The sequence below is a fragment of the Rhinolophus ferrumequinum genome, chromosome 10 (assembly GCF_004115265.2).
Source record: "Rhinolophus ferrumequinum isolate MPI-CBG mRhiFer1 chromosome 10, mRhiFer1_v1.p, whole genome shotgun sequence".
Lineage (NCBI taxonomy): Eukaryota > Metazoa > Chordata > Mammalia > Chiroptera > Rhinolophidae > Rhinolophus > Rhinolophus ferrumequinum.
In genome coordinates, this window is record NC_046293.1 from 3058166 (window position 1) to 3076607 (window position 18442).

Here is an 18442-nt window from a genome sequence, read left to right on the forward strand (position 1 = left end):
TACCTTCTAATGTGAATCAGCTGAAAGAAAGTGGAGCGAGATCTGAATGGAGGATGGATACTGGCTGGAGAGGATGCCCAGGAGACCCGGGGCGGGAGGTCTGGTGCAGGAAGGGCCAATGTTCACAGCAGGTGACGACCCTGGAGGAGCTCAGCCCTGGGTACCAGACTTCCTGGGACACTGTCAGACCAGGAAGTCTGCCCTTGGTACAGAAAATAGGCCCCCAATCTATATTCAATAGGTAGTGCTCTCTTTAAAGCCCCACTCCTAGGATTTTCAAAAGTGTTGCCAATGATGTAGATTTTTCATTGTTGTTGTTGTTGTTTTGGTTGTAAAACATAGTTCACCCAGGAACAATGTGGAGGTTAGGGGTGCTGACACCCATGTGGTCAAAAATACACAAATAACTCCCCCAAAACTCATCTATAGTCCTCCCTGGGTATCTGCAGGGGATTGGTTCTGGGAATTCTTGCAGACACCAAAATCCGTGAACGCTCAAGTCCCTTATATAAAATGGCGTAAGGACAATGCCCAGTTGGCCCTTCTCATCTGCAGATTCCCAACTGCAGATCGAAAATACTGCTTTCGATCCATAGTTGGCTGAATCTGTGGAAAAACTGGGGGCACAGGAGGTTGACTGTATATTGAAAAAAATCTGAGTATAAGTGGACCTGCGCAGATCTAACCCATGTTGTTCAAGGGTCAACTGTAATTAAGTTTTTCAACAGAGATTAAAAAAAATAAAGTGACCCCCCCCCATAATTTTAATCCCATCACACAGGTTCATGTATATCTCACCAGACATTTTCCTATATATAGGGTTAATATGTGATTATAATTTTTTTTATAAAACTGATCACACTACATATAAATAGTTCTGCTATTGCTCTTTACCCACTACACACATCTTGAGTGTACAAAGGACAGTGGCAGATCACGTGCCAACTGTTTTGCCATTTTACACTTTTTGCCAGCGCCTAAGGACTCCCTCCACCAGACTGGGTGCAGCTGCGTGGTAACGGGGACAGACCTCACTGGGTGGGGCTAGACTGCCCTCACCCAGCTCTCCTTACAGAGTCTGGGTGGTTGTGGCAGCCTCAATTCTGTAAGTGTCAATCCCGGGGGACAATATAGCTGCCAGTATTTTGTGGGAGCAGGTGCCCCGTCAGTGTCCCCTAAAGCCAGGTATGATAAACCAATTTTACAGTAGAGGAATGACCTTCGTAGACCCAGACAGTACTATTTAAAGGAACGTGACACTGAGCCAAAAATCTGGGGGCTGCAGAGCCAGCTTCCCGCAGAGGTCTGGATTTCCCTTCCCTGGGATCCATTTCCTCTAGCAAAGCAAACTGCAACTGTTGCTGGTTCACTCCTAATTATTTTCATTATGAAACAGCATAAATATACCAGTAGTGACCACGACTGTACCAACATCTGTATGGCACTTTATAGAGTACTGTCTGCAATACAGATATAACTTTATAATCATATAATATACAGTCATGCACCGCTTAACAATGGGGATACGTTCTGAGAAATACATTGTTAGGCGATTTCGTCATTGTGAGAACATTACATCGTACACTTACACACACCTAGTGGCCCTGCCTGCCGCACACCTAGTGCCCCAGGTTACTGCACAGAACAACACAAGATTGGATCAAGAGGAAATGGTGCCCCCACGAGACACATAAACACGAGACGGATGAGGCTGCTGCCGGATAACACGGCTCCTGTGTCACAGCAAACTTTTTTATAAGGAGAAAGAGTCCCCTCTGAAGGAACGTAAAAGTCTAGTGGAGTAAATACACAAACCAGTAACAGGCGTTTATGACCAAGTGTTATGTTCCGTACGTGACTGATGAGCTCTGCTTTTATACGACCGGCAGTGTAGTGGGTGTGTTGACACCAACGTCATACACACACGTGAGTCATGCGTTGTGCTACGTCACTGCGGCCTCACTAGGTGACAGTTTTTCAGCTCCATTAAAATCTAGGGGACCCAAGGTATGTGGTCCGCTGTTGACCAAAATGTCGTTATGTGACATTTAATTGTATCATAATAATATTATACACCATAATATTACATTCTAATTATTAACCATACCTGATTTATTTGATATTATGTTATAATTATAAATAGAATATATATTTATATATAATTATAAATAGAACATATATAAAAGGCATATGTATTTATACATAACATATGCTTCAGTATGGTATGATATGGATATAATTCTCACTTACTTGTAGTCAGTGGTGACGTTGCGACTCAGACACCCTCCCACCCACCAGCGCTGACTCCCCTGCAGCCCGTCTCCAGCTCACAGCGGATTTACCACTGTCACATTCTTTAAGATAGGAGGTGTGACATGGCACCGGCAGATTAAACCCATAACTTACCTCCGCAGCAAATTATAGCAGCCACAAAAAGGGAAATATCACTGTCGTCCAGTTCCAGGGCATTGAACTTCATCGCAAAATCAAATTTAGGCTCCATGATATCACAAAACGGCTTCCTCAGGCTTTTTAGGAATTCGCGCGTGATAAAACCATTTCCGTACGCCACCAGCATTCCGTCTTTGTTCATCACAGACGACAGCATTGCAAAGATGGCCTCATAGACGCCGTATTTCAGCAAAGTGACCTGATCATTCAAGTCCAAGTTTGCAAAGCCGGGGATGGACTTGGCGAATTCCGTGAGCTCCGTGACAGTCTCCACAGACGTGCACTGGCAGCAGTGGAAGATGCGGACTTCTGCCTCCTTGTTCTGAATGCCATTGGCCACCAGCTTGGCCACCAGGGTCTTCTCAGCCATGCACAATGTCTCCATGTCATGTATGACAAAAGGCTGCGAAGACAGACACTGGAGTAAGCCGGGAAATTGGTGAGAAGCTGTCCGCCTAAGGATCAATAAGCTGCATCCAAACCACCTGTCGAGAACCGAAATATGTGCAGAACACAGTCCTCCTACTTAAACAATCTCAAAATTAGTTGGGGACAAGCAGACCTTAACAGAGAACTAACAATCCAAATCGGTAAGGTAATAACGGTCGGTGCCTGACAAGGGGTGGGGATTGCACTGCTAAGAGAGTGAAGCACTGATTTTGGCAATAAAGTTAACGAGAGAACATTAGGAAAGCCCTTTGAATACTTTATAACATTCTCTGAACTCCTGAACACTACTGCAGCAGCCATCATTACGATAATTCTTGATTTTACCATTCTATGAACTTTAGAGAGAACCATCATTATTTAACACCGACTGCTGAATGAATGAATTTGGCATGTAAATATATACAACTCAGAAAGTTGGCATTTGTGTAGAAATCAGCAGACAGCATTGTTAAACCCCTGTTCTTTGGCAATACACTGGAAAAGCCTCGGAGAAGCCTTGCTTCCCTGTGCATAAGACTGAAAGCTTCAGAGCTCCACGTTCTGGAACAAGTCCCCAAATGCCCATGGCAGCAGCCTGCCTGTCGCCATGCCACTGGCTCCTAAACCCACTGGTGCTGCCTTAGTGGAGGAAAGAAGAGACGGCTGGCCGTATAATTTACAGCCAACGTGCCCAGGAAGGACTACGTATCTGGTAGGGCTCACGAGATGGCACAAACACCACTCTGGCCAATGTGTGTCCAGAGCAGCCACGGAGTGGGCCAACGCGGTTTGCTGGGGCACGTGCACGGTGCACAAGCAGCCTGTGGCTTTAAGAGCCACTCCGGCTGTAAGGTCGGCTGCTGCCGCCGCGTCCGGACCTGTGGCATGATGTCTCCCTGTTTCTGGGCGCACAAGCACATCTGGAGAAATCAGCACAGAACCCTTCAGGGCACCTGTGGGTGGTATCTGGCACAGAAGCAGGGTGCTGTGTTGGAACAAACCGATGGATTGCCTTCAAAATGCCCAAATAGAATTAGAATTTGTAATATAGTCTCGGACAAAAATAATCTGGTTCCACATCTGAGGAAAAGGGATATTTTTAAAATTACTATGAATGAATAAGAAACACTCTGAATACAAAATTCAAAGCCAAATTCCTGAATATCTCAAGTGTGACAAAGGGAGATGAACACTCTCTCTCTCCAAAGACCTTCAAAGCAGCAAGATTACCATTGTTTTTAAGAAAGTTTTGGGGCAGTTCTGCTTCACAGAAATTGGAGCTCAGATTTAAGGCACGTGTCTAGGATGGATTAGAGAAATGCTTTCAACGGATAGATGGCAGACTTCCCTTAAATCCAGAAAATATACAATTAGGCCACTCTGATTTTATTCAAATCACGGGCTTTTAAAAAGTACATTCAGTAGGGGGAAAAAAAGAGTTCCATCCATGGTCAAAACAATTCGAGAAATGCTGAGTTAAAGGAAGCCACGGTCTCCCAAGGTCTGTCACGTAATGAGTGTGCGCTGTGACTTTTCCAGAACAGGGCAGGGCAAGCACGGTTCCAGAAGTGTTTGATTACAGATGTGTTTTTTGTCCACAGTGTAAGCCTAAGTAGGGGGCCCTGTGAAACAGGACACACGCACTGGACCGGCTCTATGTGAAACACACTCTCACAAATGGCGGCTTCAATGGTAACAAATACTTCATTTTTAAAACATCCTCACTTGGATTTTAGAAGGCAGGCTCCAGCAACAGGCAAAATTAGAAACCCTTCGAATTCAAAACAAGTGGTAACATTGAGAAGCCCATGTTAACGAAAGCTAGACACTGTAGACTCACACAGTTGAACATTTGCCAAACTTTACTGATAGTCTTCCTCAGACTATTTATCACAGCCGTGCCACTGATAGTAACTTTGGAACGTGCCTTTTATAGCCTCGTTGGAATATGACTATATCTGACATCACAGGTGGTCGTTTCAGATGAGTAAAGCATGCTGTAAAGATTTCAAACAGCCTGCGGCAGAAGTGGAGCTTCCCCTCAAATCACTGCACGGCACGGCCAACAGCTCCCAACGGACAGTTCCCCCAGCCCACACCTGACGCTGTTATATGTGTGTTCTACTACTGACAAGAATTCATGTCCTCAAAATCAGCCTGTAAGCGTCTCAGGGTTACAAAATCAAAATGCTAAGGACAATGGATCACAAATAGCCAACGAGGCTTTAAGCGCTAGCCAATCAAATAATTTCCTTTACTTGCTTCCACTCTTTCTCTATAAAAGTCACTCCCCTCGCTCTTCACCCCTTCTGTTTTGGCACTGACAGATTGGAATCAATGTTTGCTCAAATAAACTTTTAAAATGTTAAAAAAAAAAAAAAGAATTCATGTCCAAAACACATTGAAACAGCATTTTCTATCAAACATTAGGCAGTGTGATCCGCTAGGAAGCATTTGTGAATTACGGGTAGAATTGCTTTGCAGGGAGTTACTTATAAGCCTCCGGTTAGGTTTTGCATTTCTAGAAATGGTATAAAATATTAGGTATGTTTTCAATCTAAAGACAACTTATGTAGTATGTATAATATTTCGACCTAACACGGGAGGAAAACCGCATGACGTGGTGCCAGGCAGCGTCTGCCGAAGGGACAGTGCTACTCCAGGAGCGCGTGGGAAGTCCCTGTCCCAGAGATCCCGAAAGGTTGACAATAATGTTGGAATTCCTCTTTCGACACTAGTTTTGGAACCCGTTCTCAGCCACACATCAAAAATTAGCTTTCTTGCTTCATTCATTTATTTGTTTTTCAAACAAGACACTTTATTCTGTTTAATCCCAGTGTGCAAACCAGGCTGGCTGCAACTGACTCGTGGTTTTGTCTCAAATTCAATTATATTCTCAGAGGGTAAAAATTTCCCATTACTAAAGATATTCAAAGACTCTAAAGACAATTCTTGACCATTTTGAGCAATACGGGAATCTATGAAATAAACATACGCTGTCCCCTTCATTTGAACTGAATAAAGGTCTGAGGTGTTTGTCAGATGTAAACAACAGGACTACTTAATTGTCGCCTTACACTTTGAATTGCTTAAGTCCAAACAGTCAGTGCTGGGCTGTTTGGTTTTTTTGTTTTGTTTTGTTTTTAACTAAGCACCCTTACCCACTTTTCAGAGGTGCAGCTAGCTTCTAAAACCAGAGGCATGAAGCCTGAGTGAGAGTGAGTATGCGTGAGTGTGCACGTGTGTGCGCGTGAGCGCCTGTTTGCTGGGGCCCAAGTCCTTGGCTGCCGAGAAGCAAACATCACAGAAAAGGCGCTGACTTCAAAGCTCCTCACACGTATTTGCATACTGCTTGCTTGAAAGTCTTTCTGCGACATTCCTAACAGCTCACAGATGGACTCATTACCTTTCCAAGGTGCTGTTGAAAGCACCTCTTTTGGAAGCCATGTTCAGAGGGGACTACTATTCCCCCAGTTCCTCAGCTCCGCTTCTGTCCCTGTCACCCCCAAATCTAGGGGCAGCGAGTGCCCTGACGAGCTCTGACCTCACAACAAAGGGCCCTGCTCATTTCCTGGCCCACCATTCTGAACTCTCAGGGCCTCAAACCAGCCTGTGTCCAGATGGAAACGGACGTTTGCTTTCCACCCATCACCTGACTCTCTCAACTGAAACCCATCTTTCCCCAAAGTGCCTGACCCTATGGGGCTTCTGCACAGCTCCCCTCCTCGTCCAGAGACCCTCCCCCTTCTGGTGCACCCAGCATCCTGGTAGGTTCCAGGGCAGCTGGGGGTCTTTGCTTCATTTGCTCTGTAGGCTACAGAAGTGGTGGTCACAGAACAAAGGAGTGGTCTACCGCAAGGATAAATCCAGCTCCCGACTTCTAGCAAACCAGAGCCCTGCTTTCAAACTGAACATCTGCCCAGCACCCATCTGTCTCCATCAGGCCTCACACACATCTCAGGGCCAAATCTGGGTGACCGTTTGGGAGCTCGGTGCCCTTGCCTGGAAGGCCCTGCAGGGGACCTTCTCCTGGGCCGGTGAGGAAGCGAGCCCAGCCCTGGCTGATGGCAGGGGGCTCCATCTTGCTCTGGGGTCAATGCCTGTCCCCGACACAAGTGCAGGTTTGTCATGGGTGCGTGAATAAATCTGTTTATGGCCTGGACAGATGAATGATCCCCCGCCCCCAACAACACACACCCTGGCAGGCTGGTGCCCCTGCATTGCTGCTAACACTAGACACGTGCTCCCCACACCCCAAGCCCACAGATTCGGATGTTTGGGAAACAGACTTCGCCTCCCTGACCCATCCCTTCCCTTGTCACGGAGCACTGATGAGGGCTGTGATATCACCCCAGGTTGGAACCTTCGTGAGAAGGTTACTGAGTACTGGGGTCACTGAGCACAGGGTCCAGGTGAGAAGGTCAAGGCCTAAGCTTGGTCTCCCCAATACATTTCCCACCAATAGACTGAATTGCTTTCTAAACCTAGTGCAAGAGAGGCAGGCTGCAGTGTCCAATGTCCACTGTGGTGACAAAACCAGGGTCCTGGGCACACTCGGGCAGTGGCAGTGGGCGTCCCGCCCGTCAGCTCTTCCTCCAGACGGAGCTCAGAGGCTGTGCCGCACTGGAGCCTCCCAGGTCTGGGCGCATCGGGCAGTGGGAGACTGGAGCTGGGCCATCCTCAGACAGACAGAAGCCACGGCGTGGGAAGTGAGCCTGGCTTGGAGCCAACAGTGCGGTCGAATGCAGGGGTGACCCCGGACATTTCCTTTCAAAGTGGAGCCTGGGGTGCTCTGGTTGGCAGTACTCCTGGCTGGACACCAAAGTCTGTGTTTCTGATACGTGAAACCCAATCCTAGACGATCGGGCTATTACTTATCTCCTTAAGCCTAAAATACAGATTCTGTCAGAGAGGAAGCGTGTGTGAGAGAGTCTTTAGCTGCCCAGATTGCACGGGCTATGGCTGGGGGGGTGGGGGGGGCCGGGCCCTTCTAAGAGCGTGCAGATCTCAGTGGGATATGTAGAAGCAAATTCATATTAAACAACAGTGTTTGGTAAGAGGAAAGATGACCTGTAAGTTTGCTTTAACTTCTGACAATGCAAGGGAGACATAGAAGATCTCAGAAAGATCTCAAAAGATCTCAAAGAGGTCAAAATTTTTGGTTACTCTAATTTGGGGCTATACTACTCATTTCCAGGATATAAATTCAAAGTTACTCTGCTTTCACCTCTGTGACCCAGAAAGGGTTGAATCTGTATGAGCCTTGGACTGTCCAGAGTGTGTGTCTTCACTGATTTAAGAGAGTTTGCTTGAACCCTTCTAAAATGGCTCAGCCTATGTAACTGGAGAAGTGACTGAAGAATTAAAAGACTTAGTAAAAAAGAGGTTTAGTTTGTTCGTGAAAGTAAACAGCTTGTGAAATACTTTATTTTCCTGTGACTGAAAATTCCAGCTTGTAATTCCCAGTAAGGATTGCTTCAAGCTGTTCATTAGTACAAATGAAACCTGTGTCACCATGCTCAGAGGAAAAGGCGAAATAGCCTTATTTGCCAGCCTTGGGCAGAACCCCTCTCCGAGATTGGTTCTGTAATGGAGATAAAGACTAGTTAACTGTGGGGGGAAGGTACAATGGCGCTAGGCTGGGCAGGTGATGAAGTGTCGCACTCACAGACGCTCCTGAAAAGGCCCAGAACTGTCCAAAAAGATAGTAAGGTTTTTGCAAATAAATGCCCATTTCCGAGCCCTGAGATGTCACTGCCTTCTCCTTGAAGGAAAGCAAGATGTGTGTGCATGGGGGGCGGTCAGAGAGAGGGAGCAGTTTTAGGAGAAAGGGTGCAAGAACACATTTGGAATGAGAAGTGAACGGTTTCATTTCCTGGCATTAAAATAGGGATTAAAAAAAATGCACTTCAGAAACAACCCTAGAATGTGGCAAGCTATTCACTAGATTAAAAAAATTTTTTTTTGCTGTATTAATTACATAGTTATTATAATAACTGGGTCGCTAGGAGCTGTGGGGTGGCTCTGACCCAGGAGATAGGAACTGTTAAGCCACAGGTCAGAGTCTCTGAATGAAATGTTCCCGTTCTGTTGTGTTGCCTTGGGGATAAACGTTCTTTTCCCAACATTTAATCCTCGTTTCCTCAATCCTGCTGTACAACGCTAGCTGACATGGTGCCGAGGGGACACTTCAGACTCAACAGTAAACACGGCAAAGACACCTACTGGATTGTTGTTGGCTTTTCCCGCCAGGATGACCCGAGCCTTGACCTTGTTCATGTTGAAATTCTTCAAGTAGGCCTCGTATATTCTTTTGGCGAGAGATTTGAGATCCGCGGTTTCAGAATCTTCCACGTCATGTTCACACGTAAGGATTTCTGCTTTCAGTTTTGCTTTTTCAGATCTTGGCATTCGTCCAAAACGAATTGCTGGGGGCGGGGGGAGAGACGGAATAACACAGAACAGACAGACATGAACAGCGCAGCGGTGACAATGACAGCTGGCTGCATGGAAAGTTCACGCCAAGAATTAAAACTACAAGTGAAAATGTATAGGCAAGGTGAAATCCACCTCTCAATGCTACTCAACTTTCTACTTTGGAGAGGCGAAAATAAAACTCAAACGCCATAAATCCTGGACCTTTTTTAAAAGGTTAAAATAAAAAGCAACAGCATTCCTCATTGCATTAGAGGACAGGCTTAAGGTTGCTTACTGTCGCTCATCCATCATTGGTCCTTTAGGCTAAGGAGATGGAAGTCAGCCTGTGAGTGAGTCATGAGACCTTCTTTTTTTCAGAGGGTAGACATGCAACTTGCATGAACTCATTATTTTAAATTTACCTTCTCATAATCGGCACGTTCTAAAATTAGAGTATGATCGAATATAATTAAATTCATAAAAGGGTGAAATGTTTGATGGCACGTGCTTTATATGTATGCTATGAACATTAAGACTTTCCACTGATTTCCAATTGGTTGTAACCTCTTGTATCAAAGGCTTACTGTTTTAAGTTTCTAACAGTAACTCCAAGGGCTCTGCTGAATCTCAGTTATCTAAGACTTTTATTTTCTTAGGTTGTAATGGTTACAAAATTATCTGGGTATTAAATGCTACGGCACATTCATTCCAAATACAGTCCCTTCCGACTGAACAAGGAAGGTAAACTGAGGCATGGACTGGGAAAACGCAATAGACAACCTTACCTACCGTTATGGGACATCCCAACAGAAAGGCACTTGTGAAAACGACAATATTGGCACTTATTTCGATTCTTTTTCTGAATCTTGCAGCTACGGTCACATTTGTCATAGACCAGCTTTAGTCGAATAGTTCTCCGGAAGAAACCCTGTGAGATTAATATACAATTTATTAAATAAATGTCATTGCTTTATTCACGTTTCTTGTTTAATTACTGTTCCTTGAAAAATAAACTAAATTTAGAGAAATAATTCTAAAAATAATTGGGACAAATTGAAAATTTTTCATTTCATTATATGTAGAACTAAACAACAACAAAATGAGGCAAAATTCTAAATAATTCCAAGATGTCCTTATCTGGTTTGTTAGTCTCCCAAAGAGTTATTTAATCCTGTTAAGATTTACACAAATGTAACTTTTTTCTGTCATGTGACATATCCTTATTTGTGACTAAACACTTTCCAGAAATTTTTTGAGAATATTAACTCCCTAAAAGACAAAAAATTATAATACAATATAATAAAAGGAAGTCAGCTCTATGCAAACAATTTTCTCGCTTTATAAAAGCACCTTAAACTTTAGCCAGTAAGAAACATTATTATTCAGTTGATAAAAAACAAAACTCAAGTAACTGAACCATGCAGAAAAGGCTGCTTTACAGGTAGGTTTTTGAAAGGTATGTGGTTAGAAAATTTGCGAAGGAGTTTATATGTGCACTAGGTTCTTCTTTCTCTTTGCTTTCCAGTCATTCTTCCACATTTTGTGTGTAGGCCTGACTGGCCCCCATGAGAGGGAATGGCAATTTCTTGGGAAATGTAAGAGGAAGGTTGATATTTTCACTTGAGCAGTTATCTAGTTTGTAAAGTAGGATGGCCAAAGAATGTATGAGATTATGAGGAAGGGTGAGAAGAGAGAATTTAAATGTCAGGATGCAGAGATACCCTGGCTCACGTGGCCCATCCGACCTGTGCACCTCACCTGCTCGGGGCAGGATGTCGGTCTGTCAAGAAAGCAGACCATTAACGGCTGTGGCATTTTCCAGGAGTTAGTAAACATGTCCAGTGTGTGCAAGGAAAGGCGATTTCTGATGTTAACCAGACATTCAGAAGACTGGCTGTCCCATGTATCATGTACATGAAATGCCCAACCTGAGAATACACGTATAGTTCTACGAGTACGTGATGGTGCAGGGAGGCTTCAGGGTACCACAGAACGTGGTCCTTCTGACCTCAGGCTGAAAAATCACAGGAGGGCCAGTGACCCGGGGGGCAGAACACTGAAGGACATGGCTGACCTCCTGTACTGCTGGCCCTGAGTCACGTTATGCGTAGCGGTCTGGCTGAGCTAGCACGAGAATGAGGGCATGCACAAAGGTGCTCGTGAATTGGGTGCAGAGACGCCCCGGCGTGCAGGGAAGGCCTGCTGGGAGGTCAGGAGCAGCTGGGGAGCAAAGAACACTGGGTGTGGCCGTTGCCTGGCGTGTGCTGTGGGATGCTTAGCAAGACGCTGCACGTCTCTGATCGTCAGAAGAACCACTGCCCTCCGTGACATCCCGGTGAGGATCGAGAGAGAGAGTGGAAAAAGCTCTCTGACCTCGTGTCCAAACAGAGGGATCACTGTCCATCTGGTTTGTTTCTTTTAAAGAACACAAATCTCTACGTTATTTACAAAGTCCCGTCCAGCAACCTGTCAAAGCCTCTGAAGAGAGGAATGAATCTGTCACCTGGGTCAGATTCTTGTCTGTGGCTTTTGGCAGATCCATTTTTGTTATGACAAACACCTGTGTATAAAATATAAGGAACCACCTTTGTCTGCCTCCAGGGCCCTCCTTACCTTGCAGCCTTCACACGCGTGAACCCCGTAATGGTAGCCTGAGGCTTTGTCCCCACAGATCCTGCATTCAATGTTCAACGCTGCACTGGAAGACTCGTCGGCGCTGCCAGGAACCACAGGGTAAGTGACTGATGAGGGACTCGAAGCGGGTGAAAGGGTGTCTGAGAACAGACAGGAAAGGCTGATTAATTTTCCAGGCATCTACGCCTAAATCGGGTTCATGAGGAGATGATTTCACATGTGACGTATCTGGTGGGCAGGCATCAACGAGTCGGGCGGAGCTCCCATCCTGAGTTGGCCCGTCCTGAGCCCTCCTACCCTCTTCTGTGTTCCTAGGGCTGCCATCACGCTGGCATCTCCAAAGTGCCTGCTGAGCTGTCCCCGCGTCTGGACACACAGGTCCAGCTGCCTCACAGATACCTCCCCTCTGTGGGGCTCCCGAGGCATATCCTACAGAACTCATTACTTTATCTACTTCCTTCCAGCTTTTCTGCAATTTTTAACTCAGTCAATTGCATCAGAATACAGTATAAAAATCCATGTGGGCCACACCAAAAGCATAACCCATGAAAGAAACAAATAAGCTGCACTTTCTTAAAATTAAACTTTTTGCCCTGCAAAAGATACTGTTAAGAAAATGAAAAGACAAGCCACAGACTGGGAGAAAATATTTGCAAAATACACATCTGATAAAAGACTTGTAACTAAAACATACAAGGAAATTTTAAAACTCATCAATAATAAAACAAACAACTCAGTTAACAAATGGGCAAAAGATCTGAATAGACACCTCACTAAAGAAGATATACAGATTACAAGTAAGCGTATGAAAAGATGGTCCATATTACTGGTCATTAGGAAATTGTGAATTAAAACAATAGTGAGACATCACTATATACCTATTAGAATGGCTAAAATCCAAAAAACTGACACCACCAAGTGCTGACAAGGATGTGGAGCCATGGGAACTCTCATTCATTGATGGTGGGAATGAAAAGTGGTGCAGCTACTTGGGAGGACAGTTTGGAGTTTGGAAGTTTCTGATGAAGAAAAATGTCTTACAGGAGTTACATTCCTAGATATTTACCCAAGTGATTTGAAAACTTATATCTACACAAAAATCTACACAGCTTTATTCATTTACAGCAGCTTTATTCATAATTGTCCAAATCAGAAGCAACCTAGATGCCCTTTAATAGGCGAGTGGATACACAAAAAGCCAGTCTGAAAAGGCTCCATCCCATGTGATTTCTGAATAATTGACATTCTAGGAAAGGTAGAACCACAGCAATGATAAAAAGATCAGCTACTGGGGTGGGGGTGCGGCAGGCAAGGTTGAAGAGGTGAAGCACAGGGGCTTTTGGGAGGTCGTGAAACTATTCATGGGAAAATGTAATTGTGGATACACGATACTGTGCATTTGTCAAAATCCACAGAACTTTACAGAATAGAGTGAACCTTAATGTTAAAAATCAAACAAAAGTAATTCAGGAGGTCGGGGAGCCCAGGATGGAATGCTGAATGCGACACAAGAATGTGACTATATTACAAATGTATGAACCAAGTCCCCTGAAAAAGGTGGGGAGACGGTGTTGACCTAAGGAAACTTGGAAATGAGTGGAATCTGAGACTAAATGCAAAAGGCACCGTACGTTAGCTGATAAAGCAGCTAACAGGGGTATGGGTTAACAATTCTGAAACTGCTATACATGCACACTGAAAATTAACAATTAATTATATGAACAGTGGATGGTGGGAGCCAGGTTACTCACTATTGAAGTGGGAGGGTACAGATAAACAAAAGGAAGAGGCTAGAATGATCCACGATGGATTAGAGTTGTAGACACCAGTATAAACTCATGTTTACCTTAATATAGATGCAGACGGCTACATATGGAAATATGTATAGATATGTGTATTAACATGATTAGGATGGTGCAAAAGCAATTGCAGTTTTTGCAATTATTTTTAACCTTTTAAACCACACTTACTTTTGCACCAACCTAATAGTATATGCACATATGTCTTTGCTCTGTCAGCTGAGAGAGCCTAAAGCAAAGACACTCTAGCAGCAACCAGAAATCACTGGAGGGGACAATACCCAGGGCTCACACAGAGCTGGGGATAGTCCTGGTCCCACCGGTCACAGTGGAGAGCCTCAGAATTCACAGGGCATTTAATAAAGTACTTGAAAGGGCTTTGCCTCAGCACTTAGGAAAAATTACTCTAGAATCAACACTGCTATAGACCCATCTAACAAAGCTTATAAACAAGACCTGAAAGGATAAAACATAGTTTCTAAGTAACTTAACTACATCCTAGAACAAAGCTCAAGAATACTTATAGAAATACAAAAACATCCATCAATAACACAGTTCACAATGTATGGTATCCAATAAAAAAATTACAAAACACACAAAGAAGCAGAACTGACCCAGAAATGAAACAAACGATATAATTCGTGGACAAGATATTTAAAAAAGTTATTATGACTGTATTCTAAATGTTCAAGAAGCTAGATGAAAGACTGAAAATGTTAGGTGAAGGCAGGGGGTGAAAAAAGAACCAAATTATGCCTTCAGTGATGAAAACTATATCTGATGTGAAAAACACATTGAATAGGAATAGGAGCAGGTAAGACAATGCAGAAAAAAGATTAGTAAACTTGAAGACACAGCAAAATAAACTATCCAAAATGAAACACAGAGAAATAAACCCAAAACACAAAAAAACAAGAACATAGCTTCATCTGTGAAATTGACCAAGCATTTAAGGAAGAAAATCCAATTCTACAGAAATACTTCCAGGAAATCAAAGAGGAGGAAATACTTCCTAACTCACCCAGCAGGCCACCATTAATCTGATACCAAAACCAGACAAAGACTTTACAAGAGAAGAAAACTAAAACCAATATACCTCATGGACATGGACATAGAAATTCTTAACAAAATGTTAGCAAGCTAAATCCAACACTACATAAAGAGGGTAACATATGATAACCAAGTAGGATTCATCCTGGGAATGCAAGGTGGTCTTAACCTTTTAAAATCAAACAATGTAATTCACTATGTTAATAAACTAAAAAAGAAAAACCATTTGATTAGTTTACTAGATGCAGGAAAAGTATCTGACAAAAATCCAACATCAATTTTTGATAAAAAAGAGGATTAGAAGGAATTTTCCTCAACCTGACAAAGGACATCTATGAAAAACTATAGCTAACATCATACTTAGTGGTGCAAAACTGAATATTTTCCCCCTAAGATCAGGAACAAGGCAAGATGTTTCACCACGTCTATTCACTGTTGTACTGGAGGTTCTAACCAGTGTAATAAGGCAAGAAAAAGAAATAAGGGGCACCCAGCTTGAAAAGGAAGAAGTAAAACTGTCTTTATGTACAGATGACATAATTATCTGTGTAGAAAATCTTAAAGAATCTATAAAAACTACTAGAATTAATCAGTTTAGCAAGGGTGCAGGATGCAAGATCAATATTCACAAATCAATTGTATCTTTCTAAATAGCAACAAATGATCAGAAGCTGAAATTTTAAAAATACCATTTATAATAGCATCAAAAATATGAAACACTTAGCAATAAATCTGACAAAAAATGTGAAAGACCTGTATACTAAAAGTTACAAAACATTGCTGAGAGAAATTAAAGAAGACCTAAAGTAAATGGAGAAATAAGTTCATGGTTCAAGACTCCATGTTGTTAAGATGTCAGCTCTCCCCACATTGAGCTCTGGATTCAACACAGCCCCAATCCAAATCTCAGCAGGTTCCTTTGGTATAAATTGACAAACTGATTCCAATATTAATATGGAAATGAAGAGGACCAGGAATACTCAAACCGTCTTCAGAAAAGAAGAATAAAATTGGCAAACCTATGTTACTTGCCTTCAGGCCTTATTATAAAGCCATAGTAATCCGGGATCTGTGGTATTGGTGTCAAGTGAGATAAATACATCAACGGAACTGAGTAGAGAGTCCAGAAACAGACTCCTACATATATGGTCGGTTGATTCTTGACAAAGATACAAAGGCAATTTAGTGGAGACAGCAGATTTTTAAATAAACTGTGCTAGAACAATTACAATGCAAAGAAAATGGAGAGAAAAGAAATGAGTTTTGATCCATACATAAAAATTAACTCAATGAATTTTAGACATCAATGTAAAATCTAAAAATATAAAACTTCTAAAAGTGACTTGGGGTCAGGCAAAGATTTCTTAGGTATTACACAAAAAGCACACTCCATGAAAGAAGAAAACACTGACATATTAGACTTCATAAAAATTAAGGACTTATGCTTTTTGAAAGACACTGTTAAGGGTAAGAAAAGACAAAACCACCAACTGGGAGAAAAAATTTATACATCTTGCAGGTAATAAAGTACTTATATCCAGAATAAATAACTCAACAGTCAATAGTAAGAAAACAGCTCAATTTAAAAATGGGCCAAAGATTTGCACAGAGACTTCACCGAAGAAGGTATACTGCAAATAAGTGTAGGAAAAGATGTTCCATATCCCCCGTTCCCTATTCTTTGCTATCACAAATATGGCTACAATCAGACTCTTGTACACACCTCCTGTAAACAATGTCCCCAGTGGGCGTGCTGGGTTTCAGAGCACACGCACTTCCGGCTACTCTCTGCACACAGGTTACGTCCGTGTGTACCGCTGCCAATGGTGTAAATGCTCCCTGTCCTACAATCACTAGGGTCAGCTCACTGTCATGAAAACTGTCTTCCTATGCGCGAGAAGACAGTCAGGGGACATGTGCTCCAGGCCAAGAACTTGACACAAGGGGAACCGTGAGAGGAAAGAACCTGAGGCCTCTCACCAAATACCGCACGAGAACCTTCTCTCCATTCCCCGAGAGCCCCTGTTGAAAACCACAAAAACACCTCCCACACGTTCCCAACCACAAGTCTCAAACCCAACCCGACCCAAGCCCCACCTCTGCCAGAGGGCCCTGTGGGGTCAAGGCCACCACAGATGGAGCCTCCTTCAATTTCAGGTGCAGTTTATACCATATCCTCCTGGGTTGGCTTAAGTGCTGCCCGGAAGGATGAACTGTTTCATGTCTTATTTCCCAATGACGCCACAGGTTCCCTGAGTACACCCCGTGTTTTATTTCTATCTGTCTCATCATTCTTAATGCAAGAATTGGGGAGGTGGTTCACCTACATTTCCAGATTTAAGAGGAGTCTCTGCTTTGAAGAAATACAAACTCACAGCATTTAAAAAAAATGCATCTGACTTCCTTAACTGAATTTCAAACATTAAATGATTTGTGGATAGGTTTTAAAAGAAAGCACACTATGAGATGCGAGACACACCTGAAAGCTTCAAGGCCCCTGGCTGCGGATGTTATGCTTTATCATATCTAAAGGGCTCATTGCAGGAAGATGGGACTCCTTTTCCAGCTAAAGAGGAGGTTTTTCTGTGCAGAAAAAAACATTTCCAAATAAAGCTTTCTAGGAAACAGCCCACTTACCTGTAATGACGGATCCATCTGATCCTGGACCACTTCCTAAATACTGGTATTCTGTAAAACTAAAGCTTCCGCAACTGTCCTCACCAATGGACTGAGAAATCTCTTGGATGGTTCCCATTTCTTGTAGAAATTCGTCAGATAACGGGCTTTCCAGATCATCAGCCTCGAGGGGGGAGAGGGGGCAAATCGGGCTTTCTGTGTCCACCATCTTGATTTAATGGTGTGGGTCCCAGGATGGAGCACCACCTACTGGGCGAGAGAAAAGTAATCGCTGAAACTGACATACGTACAAGAACATTGGTTTTCCGGTAATGAAAACAGCACTCGTCAATGAAGACATATGTGACTTCATCATCTAAAAAGTAACACTGTTGACCATCTTTCCTAGGCTTGAGTCTTGATAAGCACACACAGAACGTTTAAGGTGTCAACCCTGACCAGGCCGGGGATCGGTCACTCGTCACTGAGCACACACTGTGTGCTGAGCTCAATCCAGTGTTCCTGGGCTGGACAAAACAGAGGTGATCTCCCGAAACACCCTTCCGGTGGGGACACAGACCGTGAACAAACAGACAAGTACACAGATGGCATGTCTGATGGTGGTTCGGTAACGCAGCAAGAGTATGTGGGAAACAGACACTGCTCTGTGCAGGCAGGGCAGGGAAGGCCTCGCTGATGAGGACAGTAAGAGCTGAAGGAACAAGGGAGTGAGCTGTGCAGATGTCGGGGGGGAGAATGTTCCAGCAAATCAGACAGCAAGTACAAAGGCCCCAGGATAGAAGCAGGCCAGTCGGTAACTTCTAGGAACGAGTGAGCCAGTGTGGCTCAGGCTGAGGGACAGACAGTCAGCACGTGCTCTGGACACAACGTTCCCTGTTCTCCTTGTACCCTTGGCTGGTGATAACTCACGGACGTATTCCTAGAAAATGACTGCACAGTAACAAACATATCGTAGTTTTAAAAAATCTAAATAGGTGAGTCCCCGTCAAAGGTAGACTGCTTCAACTCGCAAGTGAAAGAATACT

General features: G+C 43.6%; 1 protein-coding gene across 14 annotated transcripts in view; it reads right to left on the reverse strand.

Moving 5' to 3' along the window:
• PPARA (peroxisome proliferator activated receptor alpha) overlaps positions 1-18442 on the reverse strand; it is a 65743-nt gene that overhangs the window by 8477 nt on the left and 38824 nt on the right. For 11 of the 14 annotated variants that reach the window (XR_004424134.1, XM_033117253.1, XM_033117251.1 and 8 more), the window contains 5 exons: positions 17418-17663; positions 11911-12071; positions 10087-10225; positions 9106-9308; positions 2407-2854 (listed from right to left, as the gene is read on the reverse strand). Coding sequence is in view for 13 of the 14 variants with exons in the window: in XM_033117253.1 (XP_032973144.1) it covers positions 2407-2854; positions 9106-9308; positions 10087-10225; positions 11911-12071; positions 17418-17625 (1159 nt within the window). In the remaining variant the exon portion in view is untranslated. Of the gene's footprint in view, positions 1-2406; positions 2855-9105; positions 9309-10086; positions 10226-11910; positions 12072-17417; positions 17667-18442 lie in introns of all 14 variants that reach the window. The other 3 variants (XM_033117254.1, XM_033117252.1, XM_033117263.1) reach the window with 1 other exon arrangement.